At 43.7% G+C, this 20071-nt stretch overlaps 1 protein-coding gene across 2 annotated transcripts in view; it reads left to right on the forward strand.

Moving 5' to 3' along the window:
- LOC109890873 (protein DDI1 homolog 2) overlaps positions 1-19835 on the forward strand; it is a 31819-nt gene extending 11984 nt beyond the window's left edge. The window contains exons 6-10 of one of the 2 annotated variants that reach the window (XM_020482968.2): positions 7555-7683; positions 11457-11560; positions 14844-15036; positions 16439-16489; positions 17094-19835. In XM_020482968.2, the coding sequence (XP_020338557.1) occupies positions 7555-7683; positions 11457-11560; positions 14844-15036; positions 16439-16449 (437 nt within the window). In that variant the 3' untranslated portion in view covers positions 16450-16489; positions 17094-19835. The remainder of the gene's footprint in view (positions 1-7554; positions 7684-11456; positions 11561-14843; positions 15037-16438; positions 16490-17093) is intronic. The other variant, XM_020482967.2, reaches the window with a different exon arrangement.
- The last annotated feature ends 236 nt before the right edge of the window (positions 19836-20071 follow it).

Consider the following 20071-nt stretch of genomic DNA (forward strand, 5'->3'; position numbering starts at 1 on the left):
TCTGTGGTGGTCGCTGCAGCAGGGAGGAGAGGGAGACAACGAGTGCTAGTCAGTCACTCGCTTGTAATTTTTATTTTTACACAGAGCAGCAAGTCTGAGCCCGGCACAATCAAATCAATTGCGGTCGGACTACCTTTAGTCATTTGTGTCTTAATTATTTCATCAAACAGTGAGCTTAAAGCATCAGACAAGCTCAGTGCATATAGCTGATTTGATTAAAACACATAGGATGTGTCTATATTGACAAATACATGGTTAAACATTGACAAAAACTTATTTTTTGCCTAGAATTCCAGCATCCCGGGGTCACCTCTTCACTGTTCAAATCCAATCTTATTTGTCACATGCAGATGTTAATGTGAGTGTAGCGAAATGCTTGTGCTTCTAGTTCCGGCAATGCAGTAATAACCAACAACTAACCTAACAATTTCACAACTACTACCGTATACACACAAGTGTAAAGAGTCACCTCTTCACTGTTGACGGGTGTTTTGTGGGTACTATTTAATGAAGCTGCCAGTTGGACTTGAGGCGTGTTTCTCAAACTAGACACACTAATGTACTTGTCCTCTTTCTCAGTTGTGCACCGGGGCCTCTCACTCTTTCTATTCTGGTTAGAGCCATTTTGCTCAGGGAGTAGTACACGGCGTTGTCCGAGATCTTCAGTTTCTTGGCAATTTCTCCCATGGAATAGCCTTAATTTCTCAGAACAAGAAAAGACTGACGAGTTTCAGAAAAAAGGTCTTTGTTTCTAGGCATTTTGAGCCTGTAATCGAACCCACAAATGCTGTTGCTGCAGAAACTTAACTAGTCTAAATGCGGCCAGTTTTATTTCTTCTTTAAATCAGAACAACAGTTTTCAGCTGTGCTAATATAATTGCAAAAAGGTTTTCTAATGATCAATTAGCCTTTTAAAAAATGATAAACTTGGATTAGCTAACACAACGTGCCATTGGAACACAGGAGTGATGGTTGCTGATAATAGGCCTCTGTACGCCTATGTAGATATTCCATAAATCAGCAGTTTCCAGCTACAATAGTCATTTACAACATTAACAATGTCTACACTGTATTTCTGATCAATTTGATGTTATTTTAATGGACAAAAAAAAGGACATTTCTAAGTGACCCCAAACTTTTGAACGGTAGTGTGTGTATTTCCTAATCGCACTGGACTCCAAGTGTATCGGTCAATCAATTACTCCAATCTTAATTCCAATACTGATCTTAATTCCAACACAGACTAATCCATTTTTCGCAGTACACTACCATTTTACGATTTCCTTTTGCAATACATCCTTCTATTTTGCTGTGACGTCTTACGAGGGTCTTGAACCTCTCTATTTGTACCATTTCTACTGAGATTGCCCTAAAATGAAATGTTTTACCTTAAGTGTATAATCATATTTCCCATTGATTGATCGTGGTTTTTCAGATCTCCTAACTAGAGGTCGACCGAATGATTTTTCAACGCCGATACCGATTATTGGAGGACCCAAAAAAAATGCCTCTTTTTTTTTTTTAGATTTGTTTTTTTCTTTGTAATAATGACAATTACAACAATACTGAATGAACACTTATTTTAATTTAATATAATACATCAATAAATGCAAAAACAAAGTGTTGGAGAAGAAAGTAAAAGTGCAATATGTGCCATGTAAGAAAGCTAACGTTTAAGTTCCTTGCTCAGAACATGAGAACATATGAAAGCTGGTGGTTCCTTTTAACATGAGTCTTCAATATTCCCAGGTAAGAAGTTTTAGGTTGTAGTTATTATAGGACTATTTCTCTCTATACAATTTGTATTTCATTACCTTTGACTATTGGATGTTCTTATAGGCACTTTAGTATTGCCAGTAACAGTATAGCTTCCATCCCTCTCCTCGCCGCTACCTGGGCTCGAACCAGGAACACTTCAACAACAGCAACCCTCAAAGCAGCGTTACCCATGCAGAGCAAGGGGAACAACTACTCCAAGTCTCAGAGCGAGTGATGTTTGAAACGCTATTAGCGCGCACCCCGCTAACTAGCTAGCAATTTCACATCGGTTACACCAGCCTAATCTCGCGAGTTGATAGGCTTGAAGTCATAAACAGCGCAATGCTTGAAGCATTGCAAAGAGCTGCTGGCAAAACGCACGAAAGTGCTGTTTGAATGAATGCTTACGAGCCTGCTGGTGCTTACCATCGCTCAGTCAGACTGCTCTATCAAATCATAACACACAGAAATACGAGCCTTAAGTCATTAATATGGTCGAATCCGGAAACTATAATTTCGAAAACAAAACGTTTATTCTTTCAGTGAAATACGGAACCGTTCTGTATTTTATCTAATGGATGGCATCCCTAAGTCTAAATATTGCTGTTACATTGCACAACCTTCAATGTTGTCATAATTACGTAAAATTCTGTCAAATTAGTTAGCAATGAGCCAGGTGGCACAAACTGTTGCAAATATCATGACTCTGTGTGCAATGAATGCAAGAGAAGTGACACAATTTCACCTGGTTTATATTAGAGGTCGACAGATTAATCGGAATGGCCGATTTCAAGTTTTCATAACAATCGGAAATCGGTATTTTTGGGCGCCGATATTTTTTAAATATATTTTTTATACCTTTTTTAACTAGGCAAGTTAGTTAAGAACACATTCTTATTTTCAATGACAGCCTAGGAACGATGGATTAACTGCCTCGTTCAAGGGCAGAAAGACAGATTTTCACCTTGTCAGCTCGGGGGACCCAATCTTGCAACCTTACAGTTAACTCGTCCAACGCAATAACGACCTGCCTCTCTCTCGTTGCACTCCTGTTACGCGAATGCAGTAAGCCAAGGTAAGTTGCTAGCTAGCATTAAATGTATCTTATAAAAAACAATCAATCATAATCACTAGTTAACTACACATGGTTGATGATATTACTAGTTATTATCTAGCGTGTCCTGCGTTGCATATAATCTGACTGAGCATAAAAGTATCTGACTGAGCGGTGGTAGGCAGAAGCAGGCACGTAAACATTAATTCAAACAGCACTTTTGTGCGTTTTGCCAGCAGCTCTTTGTTGTGCGTCAAGCATTGCGCTGTTTATGACTTCAAGCCTATCAACTCCCGAGATTAGGCTGGTGTAACCGAAGTGAAATGGCTAGCTAGTTAGCGCGCGCTAATAGCGTTTCAAACATCACTCTCTGAGCCTTTTAGTAGTTGTTCCCCTTGCTCTGCATGGGTAACGCTGCTTCGATGGTGGCTGTTGTCGTTGTGTTGCTGATTCGAGCCCAGGGAGGAGCGAGAAGAGGGACGGAAGCTATACTGTTACACTGGCAATACTAAAGTGCCTATAAGAACATCCAATAGTCAAAGGTTAATGAAATACGAATGGTATAGAGGGAAATAGTACTATAATTCCTATAATATCTACAACCTAAAACTTCGTATCTGGGAATATTGAAAGACTCATGTTAAAAGGAACCACCAGCTTTCATATGTTCTCATGTTCTGAGCAAGGAACTGAAACGTTAGCTTTCTTACATAGCACATATTGCACTTTTACTTCTCCAACACTTTCTTTTTACATTATTTAAACCAAATTGAACAGGTTTCATTATTTACTTGAGGCTAAATTGATTTTATTGATGTATTATATTAAGTTAAAATAAGTGTTCATTCGGTATTGTTGTAATTGTCATTATTACACATAAAAAAATATAACAATTGTCCGATTAATCAGTATCGGCTTTTTTGGTCCTCCAATAATCTGTATCGGCGTTGAAAAATCACAATCGGTTGACCTCTAGTTAATATTGCCTACTAACCTTTCTTTTAGCTAAATATGCAGGTTTAAAAATATATATTGATTTTAAGAAAGATATTGTATTTAAGAAAGGCATTGATGTTTGTTTCGGTCCACGTTGTAGCAACGACAGTCCTTTTTCGCGAATGTGCACCGCATCGATTATATGCAACGCAGGACACTCAAGATAAACTAGTAATATCATCAACCATGTGTAGTTATAACTAGTTATTATGATTGTTTTTTATAAGAAGTTTAATGCTAGCTAGCAACTTACCTTGGCTTCTTACTGCATTCGCGTAACAGGCGGGCTCCTCGTGAGGCAGGTGATTAGAGCGTTGGACTCGTTAACCGTAATGGTGCAAGATTGAATCCCTGCGCTGACAAGGTAAATATCTGTCATTCTGCCCCTGAACAAGGCAGTTAACCCACCGTTCCTAGGCCGTCATTGAAATTAAGAATGTGTAAAGGTGTGTAAAAAAAATAATATAAAGAAATATATATAAGTCTGCAAAACCAGCCTCCAAAAATACAGATTTCCGATTGGTATGAAAACCCTAATTAATCGGCCATTCCGATTAATCGGTCGACCTCTACTCCTAACAGTACTGTTTGTTTGTTGGTCCATCTAAACACCGACATTATGATTTAACATTCCCAAACCAGAAACCGTGGATTGATGGCAGAATTCGCGCGAAACTGAAAGTGCGAACCACTACTTTTAACCAGGGCAAGGTGACCGGAAACATGACCGAATACAAACAGTGTAGCTATTCCCTCCGCAAGGCAATCAAACAAGCTAAGCGTCAGTATCGAGACAAAGTAGAGTTGCAATTCAACGGCTCAGACACAAGGTATGTGGCAGGGTCTACAGTCAATCACGGATTACAAAAAGAAAACCAGCCCCGTCGCAGACCAGGATGTCTTGCTCCCAGACAGTCTAAATAACTTTTTTGCTCGCTTTGAGGACAATGCAGTGCCACTGACACGGCCCGCTACCAAAACCTGTGGGCTCTCCTTCACTGCAGCCATGAGTAACATGAGTAAAACATTTTAAACGTGTTAACCCTCGCAAGGCTGCAGGCCCAGACGGCATCCCCAGCCGCGTCCTCAGAGCATGTGCAGACCAGCTGGCTGGTGTGTTTACGGACATATTCAATCGATCCTTATCCCAGTCTGCTGTTCCCACATGTTTCAAGAGGGCCAAAATTGTTCCTGTTCCCAATAAAGCTAAGGTAACTGAGCTAAACGACTACCCCGCCCCGTAGCACTCACTTCCGTCATCATTAAGTGCTTTGTGAGACTAGTCAAGGAGCATATCACCTCCACCCTACCTGACACCCTAGACCCACTCCAATTTGCTTACCGCCCCAATAGGTCCACAGACGACGCAACCACACTGCACACTGCCCTAACCCATCTGGACAAGAGGAATACCTATGTGAGAATGCTGTTCATCGACTACAGCTCAGTATTTAACACCATAGTACCCTCTAAACTCGTCATCAAGCTCGAGACCCTAGGTCTCGACCCCGCCCTGTGCAACTGGGTACTGGACTTCCTGACGGGCCGCCCCCAGGTGGTGATGGTAGGTAACAACATCTCCACCCCCCTGATCCTCAACACTGGAGCCATCTCCTGTACTCCCTGTTCACCCACGACTGCGTGGCTATGCATGCCTCCAACTCAATCATCAAGTTTGCGGATGACACTACAGTGGTAAGCTTGATTACCAACAACGACGAGACGGCCTACAGGGAGGAGGTGAGGGCCAGGAAAATAACCTCACACTCAACGTCAACAAAACAAAGGAGATGATTGTGGACTTCAGGAAACAGCAGAGACCAACCCCCCTATCCACATCGAAAGGACAGTAGTGGAGAGGGTAGTAAGTTAAGTTCCTCGGCATACACATCACGGACAAACTGAATTGGTCCACCCACACAGACAGCGTTGTGAAGAAGGTGCAGCAGCGCCTCTTCAACCTCAGGAGGCTGAAGAAATTTGGCTTGTCACCAAAAGCACTTACAAACTTCTAAAGATACACAATCGAGAGCATCCTGACGGGCTGTATCCCCGCCTGGAACGGCAACTGCTCCGCCCACAACCGTAAGGCTCTCCAGAGGGTAGTGAGGTCTGCACAACGCATCACCGGGGGCAAACTACCTGCCCTCCAGGACACCTACACCACCCGATGTCACAGGAAATGCCATAAAGATCATCAAGGACAACAACCACCGAGCCACTGCCTGTTCACCCCGCTATCATCCAGAAGGCGAGGTCAGTACAGGTGCATCAAAGCAGGGACCGAGAGACTGAAAAATGGCTTATTTCTCAAGGCCATCAGACTGTTAAACAACCACCACTAACATTGAGTGGCTGCTGCCAACATACTGACTCAACTCCAGCCACTTTAATAATGGAAATTGGTGTAAAAATGTATCACTAGCCACTTTAAACAATGCCACTTAATATAATGTTAAATACCCTACATTACTCATCTCATGTCTATAGGTATATACTGTACTCTATCATCTACGTCTTGCCATCTTTATGTAATACATGTATCACTAGCCACTTTAAACTATGCCACTTTGTTTATATACCCTACATTACTCATCTCATATGTATATATTGTACTCTATACCATCTACTGCATCTTGCCTATGCTGTTCTGTACCATCACTCATTCATATATCTTTATGTACATATTCTTTATCCCTTTACACTTGTGTGTGTATAAGGTAGTAGTTGTGGAATTGTTAGGTTAGATTACTTGTTGGTTATTACTGCATTGTCGGAACTAGAAGCACAAGCATCTCGCTACACTCGCATTAACATCTGCTAACCATGTGTATGTGACAAATAACATTTGATTTGATTTGACTTGACAACCACCTGACTCAAAGTGAGCCACTGAAGTACAAAAAGAGATCTATAGATTTTTTTTGTGGCAGTCTGCACAGGGCTGACTTCAAAGCCCCATATATTAAGCATTATTTGTGGTGAATTTTATATAACAGTTTTTAAATTGACACAATCTGTTCTTTTTATGCAGAATTGTGAAACTGATACATTTTACGATTCGTACTAGTCATTTTAAGCCATGCGTGGTTTTTCATTGTGGAGGCAAACCAATTAATGTATCTATTTTCTTTTGAGCATTTGCCTAATTTTTGTGGCAGAGTTGCAGCGAGTTGGTTATACAGTGCCTTGCGAAAGTATTCGGCCCCCTTGAACTTTGCGACCTTTTGCCACATTTCAGGCTTCAAACATAAAGATATAAAACTGTATTTTTTTGTGAAGAATCAACAAGTGGGACACAATCATGAAGTGGAATGACATTTATTGGATATTTCAAACGTTTTTAACAAATCAAAAACTGTCTTAAAATATCTGATTCCATGTGCTTTTTGGCTGTTCAGACTGAAGGAAAAAGAAACACGTATTCGAATCAAATATGCCAAAAAAAATGATTTTGAGTCACTTAAAACAAGGCTGTAGTAGCCTGCTGGAAAACCAGTGTGGATATTATTTTGGTATAATGGAGGCTTTTAAGAGGGAGGTTTAATGCCTTTTTAATATTTTAAGATGTAACCCTCAACTCATGTTCATTATATAAATATTCCTGTTTAACCCTAACTGGTTTGCCATTTCAAGTGAAGAAAAATTCTCGCATGATTTGAAAAAGGATTCTCATGGAGTTGGTAGAGCTCTTCCTTGTATTTGTTTTCACCCCTCTCTCCCATTGACTGCTCCCGCTCATCCAGGGGCCCAGATGACCATCATGAGTCAGGCGTGTGCCAAGCGCTGTAACATCATGCGTCTGGTGGACCGACGGTGGGCTGGCATCGCCAAGGGAGTGGGCACCCAGAAGATCATTGGCAGAGTCCACTTGGGTGGGTATAAGTCATGTCTCAAAGAGATTACCTTTCCAAACGATGCACATCTTGGCAGTGTTTTCCACAAGCACATGGAGTAGCCAGCCAAATAGAAAAGATTGCCAGACAGGCCCCCTCGGGGGTTATGAAAGTTTTGCCGAACAAGCTCCATTTTGATGCCCTGTGGTACATTCTAATGCTAGATTGTATTTTCAACCAACAACTATCAGGAAAGAACACTGATCACATGTTCACACTTCCAGTGTTAGTTTCATCAGCTCTTTTACAATATGAAATGGCTGAAACACTGGAAACTTCATTCTGACTGCACTGGGCCTTTAACGAATCATGTAAGAGTCTGCTGACTTCCACAGGCTTCAAGCTTCCTATTAAGAGGTACACTATATAATCAAAAGTATGTGGACACCCCTTCAAATTAGTAGATTTGGATATTTTAGCTACACCCGTTGTTGACAGGTGTATAAAATACAGCACATAGCCATGCGATCTCCATAGACAAACATTGGCAGTAGAATGGCCTTACTGAAGAACTGACTTTCAACATGGCACTGCCATAGGATGCCACCTTTCCAACAGTCAGTTCGTCAAATTTCTGCCCTGCTAGAGCTGCCCCGGTCAACTGTAAGTAATGTTATTGTGAAGTGAAAACTTCTAGGAGTAACAATGGCTTAGCCGCTGTAGCGGGTAAAAATCCAATGGCTTAGCCGCTGTAGCGGGTAAAAATCGACTGGCCTCAGTTGTAACTCTGACTACCGAGTTCCAAACTGCCTCTGGAAGCAACGTCAGCACAAGAACTGTTCATCGGAAGCTTCATGAAATGGGTTTCCATGGCCGAGCAGCCACACACAAGCCTGAGATCACAATGCGCAATGCCAAGCGTCGGCTGGGGTGGTGTAAAGATCGCCGTCATTGGAGCCGTGGAAACTCGTTCTCTGGAGTGGTGAATCACGCTTCACCATCTGGCAGTCCAATGGACGAATCTGGGTTTGTCTTATGCCATGAGAACGTTACCCGCTCGAATGCATAGTTCACACTGTAAAGTTTGGTGGAGGATGAATAATGGTCTGGGGCTATTTTTCATGGTTCTGGCTAGGCTCGAACCAGTTCCAGTGAAGGGAAATCTTAACGCTACAGCATACAGCATGACATTCTAGACGAATCTGTGCTTCCAGCTTTGTGGCAACAGGTTAGGGAAGGCCCTTTCCTGTTTCCGCATGACAATGCCCCCGTGCACAAAGCGAGGTCCATACAGTAATGGTTTGTCAAGATTTGTGTGGAAGAACTTGACTGGCCTGCACAGAGCCCTACCTCAACCCCGTCAAACACATTTGGGATGAATTGGAACGCCGACTGAGGAGCCAGGCTTCATTGCCGAACATCAGTACTCGACCTCACGAATGCTCTTGTGGCTGAATGGAAGCAAGTCCCTCCAGCAATGTTCCAACATCTAGTGGAAAGCCTTCCCAGAAGAGTGGAGGTTGTTATAGCAGCAAAGGGGGGACCAACCCCATATTAATGCCCATGATTTTGGAATAAGATGTTCGATGAGCAGGTGTCCACATACTTTTGGTCATGTGTATTCTCAGCCATCTGCGATTACAGGTATGATTGAAGAATGAAGCAGGTGTTAAAGATGAGCTTTGCTACACAGAAAGCAGCAGTTGACTACTCCATTGTCAATACTTTGATTAGATAAGTTAGACAAAGGTTATCTTAGAAAATACCACATGCAGTGTTGTGATTAAGTATTTGCCCCCTTTCTGATTTGATCATATTTTTGATACAGAGTTCCCTTTATCTAATATTAGGTTTTGGTTGACCTGCTAACATTCAGTATCAAAAATATGCCAAAATAAAGACAATCAGAAAGGGGGCAAATACTTTTTCACTGGACTGTAAGTAAGATTAGCTTTTATCGAATGTTTTAATAATTTATCTGCAGATAATTACCCGTATACAAATTAGGGAGCCAAATGAATGTCTCTCTTACCGATGAGATTCGGGAAGCTACTGATGAGTCACTCAATTTAAAGGGGTACTTCATGATTTTGGCAATAACTGGCGTTGGCACAATGACGAACTCTATGGTAACTGCTTGCATGCTAGTAGAGACCATAGACATCCAGTCATTGCGCTAACACTAGTTAGCATTGGCTCGCAAAATTACCGCACATAAAGATGGTATCCATGAGTTCCTCTGACTCTGGTGAAGTAGATAAAGGGCTTCATTGCCAAAATCCCTAAGTATCCCTTTGTCAGGACTGTATGGCAAGTAAAATCTTGAAGTAACTTGTCCCGATGAGATACCGAGGACATATAACTACGTTGTATGATTTATGAATGGCAAGGCTATGAGATCAGTCAGTTTGACACCTTTTTTATGAACTAGTCAAGCTTTCTGTTCGTCAATTAAAGCACAGTAAATAGCCTATGTTCCAGCACCATGGCTGCATATGAAACATACCAGGGTCCAACATAAAAATAAATCCCACTGGCCCTCTCAGGCCAGTTGGCCAAAAATCTACTGGCCCGGACAGAATTCATACTGGCCCAAACATGGTGTAGTTTTTAAATGCATTAGGCCCTGCATGACCCTATCAGTTGGCATGCTCTCTCTATACCCAGCTATTAATTGGCTACATTTGGTTATTGTATTTAAAAGCGGTGTAATAATTTAGCGATGCAAGTCATTGCTCTCATTAGAATTGTATTAGTTGCATTTGTTTTTAGTTTCTAAAATGTCATTTTGAGAAGATGTGAAAATAGGATGCTGCCCCTTAAAGATAAATGTTCCAAAAGAGATCAACTAGGCTTACAGTAGGGTAGCCAAGATGAATGCTAGGTGTCTTTTTGGAACAGTAGCTGGCAATTTGCTAGTATGTGAACTATTGAAGGTTTACTTTTGTTAATCACTTTCCCTAAAATAAATAAGCTCAGCTAGTAGATTGATGGCTCGCGTGTGCGGTGTGAAGGCGTCAACTCGTACGGCTCACGTGCTCGAAGTTGACTCGCAGGAGTGTGGTGGTGCTTGAATGAACGGCCAATCGTATTGCTCAAATACAAATAGCATGACATTTACACGTGTCTTCGATGGTAGACAGCGACAGAGCAGGTAAATGTAAAAATGCGCTGAAAAGTTACGTCACTGACGATCCACTGGTCCAACACGTGAATTTCCTGGCCCTGGGCCAGCGGGACAACATTGTTCCTGTACGTGAAAGAAAATGCATGAATGTGCCAGAAAACAATATGTTAAGTGGATTTTGACTCATCATTGCCAGGTTATATGGGACGTGCAAATTCATGCTCTCTCCCTCTGTGTAAAGAAATTTGACTGCAACCACAACACACACACACCTACCGAGAGGCGGGAGAGACAGCACTGTCAAACCAGCAGTGTTTCCCTGTCATTGCTCACCTTGTGACTGACAAGCACCTGTCCTATCAATAGATCGATAGAATATGCATATCGTTAATTCTAGTGAGAGAGGGCTTGGCAGACTTTTTTTTTCCCTGACTATCTAATTTATTTATAATTAGCCTGGTTAATTTAGCTGTAAAAAGTGCCCGGCTGAAAACGAGTCTAACTAGCCTGCGCTAGTTGAAGAAACTGAACATGGGTGTTTCTCCACAATCAAGTGGCTCCTGCGACGTTTGCCTTGTTTTATCCAACCTGTCGAAAGAAAAGACATTCAAACCTCCAGCAAATGTTGATGGTAGCATCTGTACCTGATAATGGCTAAAAGTGAGATGTGTGTTTCCCTACCCAGCTCAGGTCCAGATAGAAGGGGACTTCCTGCCTTGTTCCTTTTCCATCCTGGAGGACCAACCTATGGACATGCTGCTTGGACTGGACATGCTCAAGAGACATCAGGTCAGATCCCTATTCCTGTCCCTCCATTTCCATGAACACTACCACATATACAGTCGTGGCCAACAGTTTTGAGAATGACACATTCATTTTCAAAAAGTCTGCTGCCTCAGTGTCTTTAGATATTTTTGTTCGATGTCACTATGGAATACTGAAGTATAATTACAAGCATTTCATAAGTGTCAAAGGCTTTTGACAATTACATGAAGTGGATGCAAAGAGTCAATATTTGCAGTGTTGACCCTTTTTCACGACCTCTGCAATCTGCCCTGACATGCTGTCAATTAACTTCTGGGCCACATCCTGACTGATGGCAGCCCATTCTTGCATAATCAATGCTTGGAGTTTGTCAGAATTTGTGGGGTTTTGTTTGTCCACCCGCCTCTGAGGATTGACCACAAGTTCTCAATGGGATTACGGTCTGGGGAGTTTCCTGGCCATGGACCCAAAATATCAATGTTTTGTTCCCCGAGCCATTTAGTTATCACTTTTGCCTTATGGAAAGGTGCTCCATCATGCTGGAAAAGGCATTGTTCGTCACCAAACTGTTCCTGGATGGTTGCGAGAAGTTGCTCTCGAAGGATGTGTTGGTACCATTCTTTATTCATGGCTGTGTTCTTAGGCAAAATTGTGAGTGAGCCCACTCCCTTTGCTGAGAAGCAACCCCACACATTAATGGTCTCAGGATGCTTTACTGTTGGCATGACACAGGACTGATGGTAGCGCTCACCTTGTCTTTTCCGGACAAGCTTTTTTCCGGATGCCCCAAACAATCGGAAAGGGGATTCATCAGAGAAAATGACTTTACCCCATTCCTCAGCAGTCCAATCCCTGTACCTTTTGCAGAATATCAGTGTGTCCCTGATATTTTTATTTTATTTTTAATTTTTTTCCCCGGAGAGAAGTGGCTTCTTTGCTACCCTTCTTGACACCAGGCCATCCTCCAAAAGTCTTCGCCTCACTGTGCGTGCAGGTGCATACACACCTGCCTGCTGCCATTCCTGAGCAAGATCTGTACTGGTGGTGCCCCGATCCCGCAGCTGAATCAACTTTAGGAGACGGTCCTGGCGCTTGCTGGACTTTCTTGGGCGACCTGAAGCCTTTTTCACAACAATTGAACCACTCTCCTTGAACTTCTTGATGATCCGATAAATGTTTGATTTAGGTGCAATCTTACTAGCAGCAATATCCTTGTCTGTGAAGCCCTTTTTGTGCAAAGCAATGATGACGCGCGTGTTTCCTTGCAGGTAACCATGGTTGACAGAGGAGGAACAATGATTCCAAGCACCACCCTCTTTTTGAAGCTTCCAGTCTGTTATTCGAACTCAATCAGCATGACAGAGTGGTCTCCAGCCTTGTCCTCGTCAACACTCGCACCTGTGTTAACGAGAGAATCACTGACATGTCAGCTGGTCCTTTTGTGGCAGGGCTGAAATGCAGTGGAAATGTTTTGGGGGGATTCAGTTCATTTACATGGCAAAGTGGGACTTCTCAATTTAATTGCAATTCATCTGATCACTCTTCATAACATTCTGGAGTATATGCAAATTGCCATCATACAAACTGAGGCAGCAGAGTTTTTGAAAATTAATGTGTCATTCTCAACTTTTGGCCACGACTGTACAGTGCATTCGGAAAGTATTCAGACCCCTTGCCTTTCTCCACTTTAATTATTATTATTATTTTTTTACATTAGCCTTATTTTAAAATACATCCTCAATCTACTTACACAATACCCCAGAATGACAAAGCCAAAACACACCTGTCTTTATAAGGTCCCACAGTTGACAGTGCATTTCAGAGCAAAAACCAAGCCATGAGGTCGAAGGAATTGTTCGTAGAGCTCCGAGACAGGATTGTGTCGAAGCACCGATCTGGGGAAGGGTACCAAAAAATGTCTGCAGCATTTAAGGTCCCCGAGAACACAGTGGCCACCAAGACTCTTCCTTGAGCTGGCTGCCCAGCCAAACTGCGCAATCGGGGGTGAAGGACCTTGGTCAGGGAGGTGACCAAGAACCTGATGGTCACTCTGACAGGGCTCTAGAGTTCCTTCCAGAAGGACAACCATCTCTGCAGCACTCCACCAATCAGGCCTTTATGGATGTGTGGCCAGATGGAAGCCACTCCTCAGAAAAAGGCACATGAGAGCCACCGAAAGGACTCTGACCATGAGAAACAAGATTCTCTGGTCTGATGAAACCAAGATTGAACTATTTTGCCTGAATGCCAAGTGTCACATCTAGAGGAAACCTGGCACCATCACTACGGTGAAGCATGGTGGTGGTGTTACAAACCGGTTAGTAGCCCATAACAAGAAGGGAGACAACGGAGTTCAAGGAATAACAAATATATTTATGAACTAAAGTAAACTATATACAATTAACAATTGTGTGTGTAGTCAGTAATCAGTGGTTACGTGCATAGATGGTGATCATGAGGTGTTGAGGTGCCAAAATAAACAAGACACAAAATGACACAACCCAAAATAGTGTCTGCGTGGACAGTGTCTCCTCAGTTAATGGGGAAAGGTGTATTTATCCCCGGGACACACTCGAGTCCATTTCGCTGACGCTCCGCACACCGACATCCTATTAAGGAAAACGAGAGCAAAGAGAGAATTCGGCAGACAGTGGGATAGTCGTCAGTGGCAGCATCATGCTGTGAGGATGTTTTTCAGCGGCAGGGACTGGGAGACTAGTTAGGAGCAAGGGAAAGATGGACGGAGCAAAATACAGAGATCCTTGATGAACCTGCTCAGGACCTCGGACTGGGGCAAAGTTTCACCTTCCAACAGGACAACGACCCTAAGCACACAGCCAAGACAATGCAGGAGTGGCTCAGTGACAAGTCTCCGTGTTCTTGAGTGGCCCAGACTTGAACCCTATCAAACATCTCTGGAGAGACCTGGAAATAGCTGTGCAGTGATGCTCCTCATCCAACCTGACAGAGCTTGAGAGGATCTGCAGAGAAGAATGGGAGAAACTCCCTAAATACAAATGTGCCAAGCTTGTAGTGTCATACCCAACAAGGCACAAGGCTGTAATTGCTGTCAAAGGGGCTTCAACAAAGTACTGAGTAAAGGGTCTGATTACTTATGTAAATGTCATTTCAGCTTTTTTTTCTCTTTTTTTTTTTGTAGATTGAGGGGGAAAACAAATCCAATTTTAGAATAAGGCTGTAACATAACAAAATGCGGAAAAAGAAGGGGTCTGAATACATCCTGATGACATCCTAACTAATCCCTGTGTTTAAACTACTGTTCTGTCTATATATCCTGCTACCTCAGTGTTCCATTGACCTGAAAAAGAACACGTTGCTGATCGGGACAACGGGCACTGAGACCCTCTTCCTGCCCGAGGCAGAGCTGCCAGAGTGTGCCCGGCTGGCATACGGGCCCGAGGGGCGCGAGGACGCCCAGCCAGATGAGATCGCAGACCGAGAGCTGGCAGAGGCACTTCAGAGATCTGTACAGGAGAGCGGTAAGGAACGAGGTCAGGGAGAGGGCTATGGTGATTCCTCAGCTCTGCCGGCACACTCTCTAAAGCAGTGCACATTACTGCAGCAGAGACATGAGCCAGAAAGCACATTTGCATTTAGCTTCTTTACTCCTGAGCCCTGTTTCTGCAGTCATCTGCATTCTCAGCAGGGGTTGGAACCAAAATTATTTTTCAATTGTTTAATTCTGAACAGAACCACAATTTGTGGGGGGTTTCATTCCAATCAGCAAAATAAAGTTCTGAAACGGTTCGAACCCCAAAAAAGATAACGGTTTAGATCATCCCTTTCTGTTCCTTACATTTAGCTCATTAAATTACTTCACCAATCAGTGCTGATAGAACAGGCAAGCTAGTTGTTTACATGTGTGATGGACAGTCAAGTGTTGCTTATGGTGAAGATGCAACCAGCATTTTGCAGGTGGGGGAGGGTTGAGGAGGAGGCTTTGAAGGCATCTTATGACATGCATTATCTGAATTAGGCCGACAATTATACGTAAAGAGGAGCGGCTTCAATGGAGGAACTTGAAATGTACTTTGATCTAGCTCGCTAACTGCTTGTGTGTGCAGAGCGACACAAGAATTAAAAACACGTCTTTTTGTAAGTAATGAATTCAACGTTAAGTGATAACTAGGCCTATAGTATCCTTAACTACCATTTAAAAAGTTAATCCATTCTTCTCTGGCTAATTAAAAATCTCTCTCCCTATCTTCTGAATCGAGCTCGTAATGTCAGTACTGTAGCCTATGCTTCGGAGGGGAAGGTAGCCTAAACACGCACAGGGTAAGATTTCCAGGTTGCAGGCTGACGATGGAATACGTTTGAGTGACAGAGTGATGGCTTTGCGTAGGCACTTTGTTACGTTTTTGTTGTGGGACTAGAAAGAGTCTGGAACGTAAAATAATGTTATTAAACGGTTCTGTTCCCGGAACAGTATGGATCACTTTTGTTCCAGGTTCTGTTTTGGTTCTGTTCCCTAAACCGGTTCCAACCCCTGATTCGATCACATACATGATCACTGCATGCCATCACCTCAAAAATAAGCTCTATAAATCAGACCTAGGTATGAAATCAAAACCTGACCTGTGGTTGGATTTAGTCTAGTTAGTGTTTAGTCTTTATTTGGTTTTACAGTTCTTCTTTAACTAAGTAAAACAAATACACTAAAATCACTCTGCGGACCATTTTAGCTTATGGAAGAGGTTAGCTGACAGGTCCTGTGATCACTCTGTGACCTCTAGGGTCATTGGTCAAATAAAGTTATCTTGGCTGACACTGTTCACCACTATGTGAACAGTCTGACAGCGTGGTGCATGCTTTGTGTGCGAGTGCTAACTCTCTGCGTCCCTTTGCATGATGTGTGGTGTGTGGCCTAACCCTGAGCAGGACAGCACTGATGCATTTGTGAAGACAGCTGGAGAGGGCCTTACCAACCAGGTACTGCAAACCTACAGAGAGAATAAATGCTAAGTCTATCACCCATATTCTCTTTTTTGTTGCAAAATTGTATTTTGGGCTTATTGGGAGGAAAAAAAACATATCGGTACGATGTTATTGATAAATAGTCATTACCATGTTTTTCAACTTATTTTAAGAAGTAGAGGATGCAATCACTGATTAAAAGGGATAGTTAGAGATTTTGGCAATGAAGCATGCTAGCTGTTCCTGTAGACTTCCAGGCATTGTGCTCATGCTAACTTCCTTTATACTGGACGCATTGACATAACATAAAAATACATTTTTTGCACTATTGGTTAGAGCCTGTAAGTAAGCATTTCACTGTAAGGTCCACACCTATTGTATTCACCGCACATGACAAACTTTGATTTGATGGTATCCACGAGTTCATCTGACTCTGGGGAAGTAGAAAAATCTCAAACTATCCCTTTTAAGGTCTCTGCATTTCAATATCATGTTTCATTTCAGAAGCTGGCATGGACAAACTATGCATGTTGTGTACAAGAGTGTTTTGGTCCATAGCAGGTTTCAATTGTTCAACTACTGTTTCATTCTAAAACTGATCTCTACCCTCACACTGCAGGTGGACAAACTACCTCACCGGAATCCCCAACACTCAAACCCCCAAACAACATGCCCCTGTCCTCCCCCCTTTCCCCTGGTCACCCCCGGAGCCTTGCCCTGGACCGTTCTCAGTCTGCTCCAGCCTACATGCGCCAGGCCGGGGCCCCAACACCAGGGCAGAGCCAAACCCAGCCTGGTTTCCTGGGTCTCCCCATCCCTGGGCCCTCATCTCAGAACATAGCACCTACAGCCCAACAGTCTCCTCTCTCAGACCCAAGCCCTACCAACCCCACCCAGCGACTCCTACCCACCATCCCCACTCCCCCGGCTCAGGATCTGTCCACATGCGCCCCTCCTGCAGACAAGTCTGTGACTGGCACTCCCACCCTGGGAGGTTCAGACAGTCGGATCCCTCCAGAGATGTGTGTCTCTGAGAAGGCAAATAATGTCTCCCTGTCCCCCCTCCCAGAGGAAAGCCTCCCAATTCAGCCCATGGAGCAGGAGGACATGTCAGTCAACACCACAGATCACCGGACATGTCTGAGTAACCCAAGTCAGCAGAGTGGAGAAGGGGGTTCCCACCGTCCCATCTCTAATCCCCCATCACTCACCCTGGAGCCCTGTCTTTCTGGATCCACATCTGCAGAGATGGAGTCTCCCCCTGCCTCCTCTCAGAGCACTGTGCAATCAGAGAGGGACCAGCCAGAGGGGGAGCGCTGTCCCAACTCCGACCAGATCCCGTCTCTGGCCCAGGCCCTGCGGGAGCTCCATGAGCTGCTGGTGTCTAACAGCTGTGGCCTGTCCCCCCAGGACCGCAGTGTCTCCTGCTCCCCCTCACACAGACAGGACACTGACGGACTGAACGACAACCACAACCCCACCGCAGAGCCCCAAACCCTGACGCCTGAAAACACCACACAACCCTCCCCCTCTACTGCCATTATAGCTGGTGCAGAACCATGCGATGCCAAAGCCAACCATGCTGCTGCTATGTCTGATGGAGGGCCTCCTCCTGACTGTGTCCTGCCAGGCACCTCTGGCCAGGAGCAGAGTCTGGAGACTAGGGACAGGGCAGAGGCTGAACCAGGAGCGGGTCAGGGAGAACTAGAACCACAGTGTCCAGACAACTCCAGGGGGGAAAAGAGGGCTGATGGGTATGGGCTAGATGCCAGTAAAAACAGAGGGACTGTGTCTGAGGTCCAGAGTCCCTCGCCCTCTTCACTCCAAGCAGACCTGGAGTTCAGGGAGCCCCCGGAGGGGCAGCAGGGGAGGGGCGTGGCAGACGGGAGAGCCTCTGCCATTGACAACCCAGACACTCCCGGCCTCCATCCTGAGCCAACACAGCGGAGCCCTCTGTCCATGGCTGTGGGTTCACCTGAGGATGACTCCGGCCTTTCGCCCCGCACTTCCCCTCCTCAGGCCCTGGGCCCCCAACACCCCTCCTCTCCAGCCCCTCTCTTCTCTGCTCCACATCCCGTTATCGAACAGTTTCCGGCTGAGCACATCCAGAGGATCCAGACAGCTGGCTTCTCTGCCAGGGAGGCTGCAGAGGCACTGGAACAGGCCCAGGGCTGCGTGGAGCTGGCTCTGCTGGCTCTGCTGGCCCGCAAGATCACTGTGCCCACCTAGACACTCACGACATTACAATCATATGGGAGACCCAGGCTCTTGTCAACATGGGTTTCATGTGTACTCTTGTCTTATTGTTGATGGTGACATCTGAACCCCCCTGGCCTCGCAGCCACTACATGCTAAAGGGGAAATGCTTTTTGTCTCTTGGTTTCTCACAGACCATACAACAACTTATTTGTTCCTAGATTGAGCCAATATGGTCGGAGTTGTGTTTGCATGCAGCAGTAGTTGGTGCCTATTTCATGGATTTTATAGATTGGTAGATTGATTTCCTTAATCCCCCCCCCCCCCCTCGTTTAACCCTGTATATGCGTATTTTATTCTAAACTCAATTGAACTGCCCCATTGACGAGAAATTGTTGGTAAATGTTTACATTTGTATGTGAAATGGCATTTGTTTCAAGGGCTGAAGATGAACCTAAAATACTATGTTAAAATGTCCGATTTGTCAGCAGTATTATTGCTCCGCTAAACAATTAATTTGTTTTTAAATTGATGTTTGATTTTAACTCGACTCCGATTCTGATAAAACCCACCAGACAGTAAACATATTACACTGTGGAAATGACTGCATTTAAGAAGCATTGCTAACTGCTGATCTTTTGTCTTTTTCTGCCGATTGTTAGCATTATGTAATATGACATTCTCTCAGTCATATGATTATTGCCAATGCTGGGGAACCTGGGTGTTTTCATGTTTAAGACAGCTTGCACAAGAAAATAAATCAAGCAGCACTCTTACTTTCAGCACGACTTTGTTGATAGAGGAACATCAACATAGCCATGGAGTTAAGAGTATTGAATATTTCTGGGGATGCAGGTAAAGGAGGAAGTCTTCAACTATAACAGCATGTATAACATCTTTGGACATGTGATATGGTCATTAATAGAGGGGGTTTGGTAGTTCCTGTTCACTTTCAGACATCTATCATACATGCAGAACTGGAAACCTCTCCCAAAGTCCAAGTCTACCCTATCCAGCTGTCAGATCATTCATTCATATATCCATTATCAACTTTTTTTTAAATTGCATTATCTGGATCATATTCATATACCAACATCGTGGCAGGTTTAATTATTTAGATTTTCTTGTACTCAATTTAAACTCCCAAATAAAGTAAAACTGGTTCTTTGTATTGTATGTGTGTGGTTTTTGATATTTCTAAAGAATGGGTGTTAAGATTAGTCATGTTTTGCTAATCTGTCTTATATTTGTTCTTTGCTGCAAATGTACGAGTTAGTGAATTAAGCAGACTTGCTTTTATGTCAGCTCTATACTTATGGCAGGGTGAGGGGAAATTGATTATTAAATGGGCAGAAGGCACCACCTGTAGACTTGATCTGATGGAGGCTGAATCCGCGCCAA

Source organism: Oncorhynchus kisutch, linkage group LG5 (assembly GCF_002021735.2).
Source record: "Oncorhynchus kisutch isolate 150728-3 linkage group LG5, Okis_V2, whole genome shotgun sequence".
Taxonomy (NCBI): Eukaryota; Metazoa; Chordata; class Actinopteri; order Salmoniformes; family Salmonidae; genus Oncorhynchus; species Oncorhynchus kisutch.